The 10,804-nt window shown below is 29.0% G+C and overlaps 1 protein-coding gene across 1 annotated transcript; it reads right to left on the bottom strand.

Moving 5' to 3' along the window:
- Positions 1–4,570: 4,570 nt before the first annotated feature.
- LOC113870995 (IAA-amino acid hydrolase ILR1-like 5) lies at positions 4,571–9,811 on the bottom strand. Its single transcript, XM_027507637.1, is given in 6 exon segments — positions 4,571–5,050; positions 5,715–5,843; positions 6,210–6,524; positions 8,684–8,786; positions 8,788–8,807; positions 9,413–9,811. Coding segments are annotated over 6 exon segments (1,287 nt in total). The 5' UTR covers positions 9,758–9,811; the 3' UTR covers positions 4,571–4,675.
- Positions 9,812–10,804: the final 993 nt, after the last annotated feature.

The following is a 10,804-nucleotide window of genomic DNA, read 5'->3' as shown; positions in this document are numbered from 1 at the left end:
TGGCCTGTTTGTAACCTTTCTATTTTCAATGATAAAACATAATCCTTCTATGTATCTTCATTTCCTATTGCACATTGGGATGTAAAAGCCCTCTTTTTGGTTTTATAATCGATCAATTCCCTCTTCCACTGTTGGATATATTGACAAAATCCAGCATACCAAAACGTGATGGGGTAAGGTCTCCATATAACATTACCTTGCCAAACTATGCTAACCAGTGGGGTGTGTATTGGTCTAGTAAAATTCTTCTTCAATCAGATCAAAACCAAACAACACCCTTTCGAAGGGAAAACCTGAATTTAATCCTCCCTAAACTGGGTTGTTTTCAACAGCTTATTTTAAGAAAAAAAAAATTCATTTGATTACTTCAATTTTTTGGAACAATGCTAAAAGAAGAGTCCCAATTTAGTAGGTATATGTAGTAACACTAGGATATGACACATCATGACACACTGAAATATCGATGGTTGCTCTTAATCCACCGATGTGGTAAATTTGGCGCGACTCTTCCTATTGAATGCCAAACAATAAAAAATGAGTTACAAATGAGTACTTCATTAAGTTTATGCTATTTTTTACCCCTTTTTTTTTTGTATCTTTATTATGAAGTGTTGCCTTGTTTTTATATTTATGTATTAAGACTAGTTAACGAGTTTTTTTAAGAATATTAACAAAAATTTTTATTAATAAATTATTTTTTAATCTTAAGTTTTAAAATTGAGTTTAAACATATAAAAATAATAATTTTTTAATATAAAGATATAATATTTATTATAAATTTATATTCTTGAGGTGATAAATACGTTTTTTAAAATAATTTTTTTTTTTTACTTTAATTGTTTATCTTTATCAATTCTGATCTTCTCTTGCTGTAACAAAAAATGAATTGTTTAATTTGTTTTTGTAAATTTGTAAACAGTAAATTTAAGTAAAATTTTATAAATTTATTTAAGTGAATCTTCAATTTTTTTATGGTTCATTAGAGTTGTAGAGTGTTGAGATGCAGTCCCTGTTTAATTTTGCATTTGCTTTTGTTTGCATCTCAACACAAAAGAGTTCTTACCTCTGATGAGATAAAATTGCTTATAATGCAACTAAACTTGGTCCACGGCATGAGCCTACTTGTTTTAATATGAATGAAATGGTGCTTCACAAAGAAAGACATTCGCAAGCGAATTTACATTCATATCTCAATAAGTAGACTATTCTTAAATTAAATAATAAGTATAGATGAATTCTGATATTAAAAATGATCATCCTCATGAAGTTAAGAACCTGTTGTTAAAGATCCTTCAATTTCTTTATTTTGATAGATTGTTGTTTATTGCTTAGAGTGTCAAGTGTGAGATTAGATAAAATAAAAATAGTGTATGAAAGGATTTTGGTAAAAAGCTCATATAAGTACAAAGAGTGGGACAACTTGAAGAAGGTGAGGTAGCGGACCAAGTTTAGTTGCATTATAAGCAATTTTATCCCATCAGAAAAAGTAAGAACTCTTTTGTGCTGAAGATATGAACATTGTATAACTTTAATGAACCTTAAAAAATTTAAGATTTGCTTAAGTAATTTTACAGAATTTTACTTAAATTTGTTATGTAGTTTCATTTTTGTTAAAGTGAATCTCAATTTGTTTGAGTAAAAATGAATTGGAGTTCAATTTCCACTACAATGGAAGAGAATAAGCATCCCTATCTTTATTTCTAAGATGTAAAGTTAATATTTTTTTTATAAATAACTTTTATTCAAAGTTACAATAAAAATATATTAATAATACTTTTCATAAAAACTTTTCACTTATAATTCTATAATTAATATCTTAAGAGAATCTGTTAATCATTTTAATGTAATTTACCATAAAAAAAATATAACTAACACTATATAATATTATATATCATTACTTTCATATCTCATTTACCTTTTTAATACATACGCGAAAATTATATTTCAAAATAAAAAAAATAACCATCCATTATCATTATTGACATAATATTTTTTTCTTGTTCAATTACTTGTAGATATAAGCAGTCTTTTCTGTCTTTCAACTCATCATATTGATATTACTTTAACTACCAAATTTAGTGTGTTTTGGGATCAAATTATTATTTTTAATTATGTAAAATAATATTTAAAATAAATAAAATTTTAGAATTTATAATTGAAGTTAACTTTTTTTTTAATTCTATATTCCCATTTTATATTTAATAATTAATTTTTTAAATACAAAACTAACTATTAGACATAAATGTATATATCTTTTTTGTAATTTTACCTTTAGAAAAGTAATTATCATGTATAATTTATTTATATAAATTATTTTGAAATTACTTTTCACCTAGTATATTCAAACAAAATTTATTTATTATAATATTTTATTATTGAAAAAAATATTTTTTTATTGAATTAAACTAAAAAAATCGTACATTTAAAAAATTTAAAGAGACTAAATGTCAACATTTAAAACTATGAAAACTAAAATCTCACCTACATTAAAGTATAGATACTGTTAAAATAAATTTATAAAAGTTATAAGTTATTTCTATAAGTTATTCATAAATTTTTTATACAAGTATTAATTTATTTTTATTAAATATTTGACTATATTAATTATTTTTATTTATTGTTATCCTCATTATTTTTTTCTTTCTCTTTGTATTTGGTTGATGTAGTTAAACATAATTAACAAAATTTATTTGATTATTATTTAAAAATAAGAGAACTAATAGGAAATAAAAAAACAAAACTGAAATGAAAGATAAAATTAGAGCCCTAAAACATAAATGATTAAATCAAAATAACAAGACTAATCTTACTTAAAATTAATTTAGACACACATTTTAATCATCGAAAAAAATTCAAAATGAAATTATCAAATTTTAAACCAAACAAGTAACTGTGCTTCTGAATCCAAAGAACCAACTACTAAATATAATAACATGGGTAAAATGTAATTGTCTAAGAGATCGTAATCTCTGTGTAGTCCCTTCTTTTGAGGAATCTTGATTCTTGATGGTTGCTTCGATTAGCAATGCCGTCATACTCCATCAAATTATCTCTTCTCTTGGTACTAAATATAATGTCTGTTCACAATTACAATTTGCTTGTGAAACAGCCATCCAATAGGAAATCTCCACGTGTCCACTCTTTTAGTTAAAAATGTAAGCAAAATTATTAATAAAGATTAAAAGAAATTACAATGTGTATCATGGAAATGTAGCCATCAGTTTTTGTTCAGCAACCAATTCTTCAATATTCAATTTCCCTTTTGTTGATTAGAATTCAAACTACTCTGACATAGTAAGTATGCTACCTCTCCCATTCGTAAATTTTATTCTGCTGACTAACAATGGAATTGAATTTGATATTTCAATTCGAACTACTTTTTGGTATTTACCACTAATGAACGTTCAGGTGTCTCTGTCAAAACTTCAAATGTTGTTGTTTTATGTATCTCAAAGCAAGAAAGATTGACTTGCTTGTCATTAATGCCCAATAATTGTTGGTTCTGCTATGCATCTATAGTCTGGTTGTCAACTTAAGCTAAGTATTTTAGTGTGTGTTTAAGCTAAGCATCTCATTGTGTTTTTTATTTTATTTAATGTGATTCATAAATCTCACATTAATGCACGATCTAGTCAAAGATAATTGAGACAAGTTTTAAAAATCAGTTGATTCTAACTGGAAATTTCCAAATTTTGACTTTTCGAAGAAAAGAAGAGGAATCATCAAATTAGATTAGTGATCTACGATAACGGTTTATGTGAAAAGGGAAACCAAGAGATGATAAGAAGCGTGGATTTTAGATTCAGCAATGGAATTTAAATTATTTAATGACCAAATTATATGTGCTGAAGATTCGGTTATGTGAATATGTTATAGAACAAAATTCCTCATCCCTTAAAATTTGTACAAGGCACAGTGATGACACATCGTTTGCAAAATCACTTTTCTATGGATGTGACACTGTTGCCTAACAGATATAATCTAAAGCTATCAGTTCATCTTTTAGTTATTTTTTATTTTCTTATTTTATCTTTAATAATTAATTGTTTTAAATCAAAAAATTACTATTATACATTACTTCATATTCTTTTTTATAATAATGTCAACTTAAAAATAACTATTTTATATAATCTAAATATAATAAATTGCTTTAAAATTACTTTTCGTTTAACATATCTAAAAACAAAACTTATTTTATATAATTAACTGTTACAATAATAAATTATAGATATAATGTATTTGGATAACCCAAAAACTTAATTATTTCAATAATTAATTACATGTATAATCAATTATTGTGATAATTGATTGTATAAAATAAGTTTTATCTTTAGATATATTAGATAAGAAGTGATTTTAAAATAATATATTATGCCTGAATTTTATAAGATGATTATTTTTTTCTACGGTAAAATTATAAAAAGAAAAAAGATATAAAATAATGTGCAATTGTTACCTTAGTATGTTTTTAGTTTAAATTGTAGTTATTTTTAATAGTACTTTTTAAAACTCTTTTCACATAATCTATACAAAAACAATCTAATCCAAATACACTCATATTCGAGTATTGAAATAATTTTTATTTTTTTTAGCTAATCCGAACACACACTTAAGGAAATATGTGCATGTTCCTTAAATATAGAAACTTTCATCAGAAATAATCAAATGAATTTCACTAAACAGTATGCTTATGCTCATTTAAATATAACTCAGCAACAGCAGTGTGAAGAGCTGCCCCTAATGGAAGAACTTCCTCATCAAGAAAGAAAAAAGGGGAGTGTGGGGAGTGAATTGCTCCCACTTTTTCATTTCTGATTCCAATGGAATACATTATTCCGGGAATCACTTCTTGATAAAACGCAAAGTCTTCACCTGGCATCACCCTTTTGCCTGCATGGACATTTTCTGGACCAAGCAAAAGTTGACCAACTCTTTCCACATGCAGATGCAAATTTTTGTCATTAACTACAGCTGGATATGGGGTGAAGTCCTCTTCTTTGAAATCAACATAAGAATTACATCTGTGCACAACTGCCTGTGCTTCAATAACCTGCATGCATTCCCTAACAACATAAGCTATACAAAATTTATAGAAAATAACCTGTTTGTTATTTATCTTTCTATTACCACAGATAGAGAAGTATTAAAATCTATTCAGTAAAACAAGTCCAATGGAGCAAAATAAGCAAAGAAAGATAAAGGAGCTATGTACTGTGTGAAACATAATTCAAGGACAGTTTGACATGCAATCTACTTAATTGAATCTTCAAAGGTGAAAAAATAGCTGCAGAAAATATTGGAAATGTGATTACCAAGTACAAATGTTAATGGTTTCACCTTAGTGCTGAATTAAGGATGGAGAAGAAAATGTTTTATTGAGAAAGTAAAACTAAATGGACTGCCATAAATGAGCATTGCGACAAGCAGCAAGTCAGAATAATCAGCACCACTCTGGTGAGTTTTGACTATTTCTCAGGTTTCTTTGTGTATTTTCTCTTTACAACAAAGAAATACATGCTTGCTATGCATACATGGAAAAAGGAGTAACTTCGTAAGGATCACAAGGGAAACTGATTTGATGATCAAACCAAAATTTAATTTTACTGAATGATAGAGATTATGCAAAGCAAACCACAGATGAACCAGAACTTCCCAAAAGGTTGCTTAAGTTTCTGATTAAAATTAATGATGTCTATATTGGTCATCATGCATACCTCCTTTAATCGCTGCCTTAAATGATACATGCCTTCAGTTGTCTGGCTCCTCAGAGTGCCTCCAAATTTTACATAGGACGGGATCACGTTTAATGCAGTTCCACCTTTGACATATGTAACTGATACCACCTGTGGCCAATATATGATGGTTAGGTGACATGACTTGACAATGGAAGTTTCAATAGCTTTTTTCTGACATAGCTAAACAGAATAGTGGAAAGCTTTTAGAAATGAAATAGCATAAACCAAGACCTGATAGAGTAAACTGTTTTTTTTTTTTTATTTGAAGAGAAAGAAAAAAATTCAGTGGTGACTTCTAGCTATATCAAACAACCAGGTGCCAATGAAAAAGGTCAGGGAAGAAAAGAGGATGCATGAAGATGAATCCACAACAATTGGCTTAAACAGAGTTTTGGAAAGTCTCATTTAAATTTGCGGCAATTAAATGCTATGGATAATCTACTTGTGAAAGTCAAGATTGAGAGTAGCACACACTTGACTGTGAAGAGGATCACTTTCCCTTGAGACAAGCAGTTGTAGTGCCAATATTGCAAATGATGTAGCCACAATTGGATCTATATTCTCGTGCGGTGTTGCAGCATGACCATCTACTCCTACAATTTTTGCCTCAAACATGCATCCAGCAGCTGTAAAAGGCCCCGCACTGGATGCAATGACTCCAGTAGGTGTCATAGTACTAATATGAACAGAAAAAATTGCTTCTGCATCTTGAAGAACTCCTTCTTTTATCATTTGAGCCGCACCTCTAGCTCCCTCCTCAGCGGGTTGAAAAAGAATTCTCACAGTTCCCTTCAATACCAAAGAAAAGGAGGACATTTCAAATAAAAACTTTGGGTTTTTAGTATTTATGCATGCGTCAGAACCTCAAACACAAACATAATAAAACATGTATTTACATTGTTCTGACCCGTGTTTCAACATTCAATACCAGGCAAAAGGTAATTCAATAGCTAATATATAGATTATTAATTTCCTTAGTTCATCTGAAAGCAACAAAAAGCAAAACATTTAGCAAGCCGGGTCTAGCTGGAGTTCTGTTAGTGAATACATTTTGAACATCATGCAATTCTACTTTATCTACAATTTTTAATATAAATGCAGTTCCAATATCACACGTTTTCAATGAATTGATGATATGAAGGATGTCATCTGATCCAGCGATTGGTGGTACTAAAGGCCGAACAGACATATGCTTAAGAGGTACAGCTATAACTTCAGAACCAGATGAGACTTAAGAGTCACAAGTGTCACAAGTATCACCTGCACAAAGAGAAGTACCAATGTTGAGCAACTTTTTAACTTTCGATTGGCATGCTCCTTCAAAGTTCTGAAGTAGGGAATTCAATGCCAGAGAATCTATAAATTTCTAACAGCTTTGGTGTGATCTATAACAGCTTCTGGAAGATTAGGTAGCAGCTATCTGATGGAGCCATGATAACTCAATATCTAGGGAAGTATCTATGGGCACTCCTATATATCTGTTACACTCCCCAAAGATTTTTTATTTAAATATTCTTATTATTAATTTAATTAACTAAAAAAGTATTTTAAATAAAAAATATTAAATAAGAGTGGTAATAGACATTTTGGAGTAGCAATAGACTCGCCCAATATCTAGATCACACATTTTGCCTGTAGTTGGCCCTGAAGCTCGAAGTCCAGTACATTATACATATATCTAATAGAAGGATTATACAGGAAAAGAAGGGATTCTATGAGGAATAAGAGGAACAGTTGTTTTCTGGATGTGAAACACCTAAAAATGTGACAACAAGAAAAAAAAATCATGTAGAAAATCCAACAAACATTTGAGCTACAGTAGGAAGAAGTCTAGAAAGAGAAATCCTCCTAAGAACACCATTGCTTTTTTGCATCCCTTTGTCACCATGCTTTGGACAAGTGATTGGTTGGAAGATAGTGGTTGGTCCAGTAGGAATGAAAACCGTGTTGGCCAATTAATGTTTGACAATCAAGGTATAAAGGGGAAGTCTAATAAAACTTATTTACAAGAATGCAGTAATTGACCTAATAGTTTGAAAATATAAAGATAAGAGGTGAGAAGACAACGCCTATAACCAATTACCCATGATGTATTTAAACGTTAAAGTGATGAGAAGAAGCAAAAGAGGAAAAAGAAAAGATGTAGAATGCACTGAAAAGACGTTGCAGCAGTTGGCATTTGATAGAACATAATTAATTACTTGGCACTCAAAATGAACCTAATAATTAGATAAATTTGGATATGCCAAAGGAGGAAAGGGTTCAATATTGGTTATATCATAATCATCCTACACAAACAAGCCAGACATTCTCAGCCATGCCTGAACCTCAAAGCTCAATAGAAGCGCATATTGTTTTTATGGTTTCATAGAATTCTTATCACTACAGTATTTTCTCCAGAAATGATGGAAAATTTTAAAATAACAAAAAATTCTCAGCATCATGAATAATATTATTAAACACATCACTTTCGGGATTATAAGCAAGACATTTATATATAAAAACTGTTAACTTGTAACTCCCGTTTTTATATAATTAAAAGCTCAAGCAACAAATAGCTATAATATATCCCTGTTTAATAGAAGAAATTGGCACAATAATTTATTTGAATCTACAAATAACTCCATCATGGTAAACTTTTATTTAACGCCATCCCCATGTTTATCAACATGAACAAAATAGAGTTTACTTTTAGATTCTTGCAACCAATGGACCTTCATATTGAAACCAGCAGCTACCTAAGAGTGCTAAATGGAGCCAAATTTTGGTTTTTCAGATCATTAATGGACAACATTTCAAAATTAGAAGATTTGTCAGTTGTAAAATCAGTTTAAGACTTGAGTTCTGACTCTTGAATGATTAAATTTTATGGAAGGTTGTTAAGAATCACCTTAAAGAGACAAACACCAAAAACTAAAAAGATTCACCTAAATTAGCAAACTGAGAACCTGAAGCTTATTTTGCCGCTGATTCAGCAACTTTGCAGCCCCAAGTAGCATTGTGGTGTGAGCATCGTGTCCACATGCATGCATTCTGCCGTCGATTTTGCTCGTGTTCCCACTCAACAAGCTCCTAATCACCACAAACATCAAATAAAAAATATATACACAAATACATAGTCATCAAAAACAATACTTTCCTAAAGGAGCACATCAAAATGGCTCAATTGCATTTTCAGTTTCTCTAATTCGAACGTATGATTTTAGTCTCGAGTTTGTTAAGTTCCAATTTAGACTATTTAAAATCTCTTTGGCATAGACCATTGAATTTATTCTACTCAAAACCCTCAATTTGTCATTTTCTACTAAAACATTTTACAAACTAAATTATCTTTTACTCAAAACTCATCAATCAAAACATCAAATCTCACAATTTTTGAAAAAATAATAAATTTTTTTCTCATCAAACTTTAATCTCACATCCTAAAAAGTCCTCAAAATTTTATTATGTTTACACTCAATTTCTTACATCTAAACTTTTAAAATTATTTTATACTTCAATTCCTAAATACGTGTATAAAAAATTAAAAAAATTGATAATTCAAAAAAAAAATCACTAGAAACTAAATTTAAATAATTTTAAAGATAAAATATTTAATTAATTCGAAAGAAAAAACTTCTAAAGGGCAAAATGGTTCTCACCAAAAACACAATTAGAAAATTCTGAAGAGGGGTTACCTGCATGGGGAGTGCATCCATGTCAGCCCGAATAGCAATGATGGGGCGAGAACCAGAGCCAACTTGGGCAACAATGCCGGTTTTGGCAACTGGGTATGTGTAAGATATGCCAAGTTTGTCAAGTTCGGAGCATATAAGAGTACTAGTGTTGTGTTCTTGAAAAGCCAGTTCTGGGTGTTCATGGACCTTCCTTCTCACTGAAACCAACCAATCCTTTTCCTTCTGGGCTGCCCCAAGAATCTCTTTCGCATGCACTTTATCATTCTCACAGCTAAACACAGCTAAAAGGGAAGTGCATGACAGAAACACAAGTAGATGAATGGCTGGGATCAAATATGCACTCATCTCTCAACACTCTCTCACTGTGCTTCCAAGCCTCTAGTTGACCCACCAAGACCGATCATGGATTCTTATCCGGCAATATAATTTATTAAACTAGTAACGTGAGGTTCAATCTATGGACTTTATTTTATAGTAATTTTTATTTAAATAATTTAATAACTACTTTTTAAGTATTATCACGCTTATTTTTCTTTTTTCTTATATTTTTTTTTTAGTATCTTGTTAAGCAGTATCGTACGATTTTTAATTAAAAAATAAAAATATTTTTTATTAAAAATTATAATAAAGTAAAATGACTTATTATAATAAGTTTAAATATTTAAAATTTAATTATTAATAAATATTGTAAATAGAAAATCTTAATCTCTTAAATATTTAAAATAATTTTTTTAACATAATTAAAATAGTTAAGAGAAATTGATAATTAAATGATAACTTCTTGACTAAATATTAATAAAAATAAATTTATAAAGACTTATAATAACACATGTTATAAAGACTAAATACATAATTAAGTTTCTTATCCCCATTTCATGTTATATGTAAAATTTGGGACAACATTAAACATGTTAAGTCTATTAGGTTGGGACACGTTTTTAGAAAAGTTAACTATTATGTTGACAAGTTCATTAGTATTGGCCTTCAATTCCTTTCTCCTGTAACTAGTTTTGTTGAAATTCCTTATAATTTGCTCTCTTTCTTTTGCTTATATTGGTGTGGGATTTGGACCCCTAAGTCCACTCTTAAGTTTATTTTGTTGTTTGGACTTCTAGTCCCCATGATTAGCAAAAAATAATAATAATAATTAAGTATAAAATATTTAAAATTTTAAATGATGCGATAATGACATAAGAGTGTTTCAAAATGTATTATATTTATATAAACTAATTACATATTTAAGTTTGTGGCAATAATTAACCTATTGTTTGTCCTTCTAAAGATAAACCTAATTTAATTTTGTTTTCCAAGCTACTTAAGAGAATTGAATGAAACAATCAATTTTATTAATACATCTATTCAATTATCAAATCAAAATATAATATAACTTAA

This window comes from Abrus precatorius, unplaced genomic scaffold (genome assembly GCF_003935025.1).
Source record: "Abrus precatorius isolate BTA unplaced genomic scaffold, Abrus_2018 Scaffold10, whole genome shotgun sequence".
NCBI classification, from domain to species: domain Eukaryota; kingdom Viridiplantae; phylum Streptophyta; class Magnoliopsida; order Fabales; family Fabaceae; genus Abrus; species Abrus precatorius.
The sequence above is the reverse complement of the archived record's forward strand: the minus strand, read 5'-3'. Positions and strand labels throughout refer to the sequence as shown.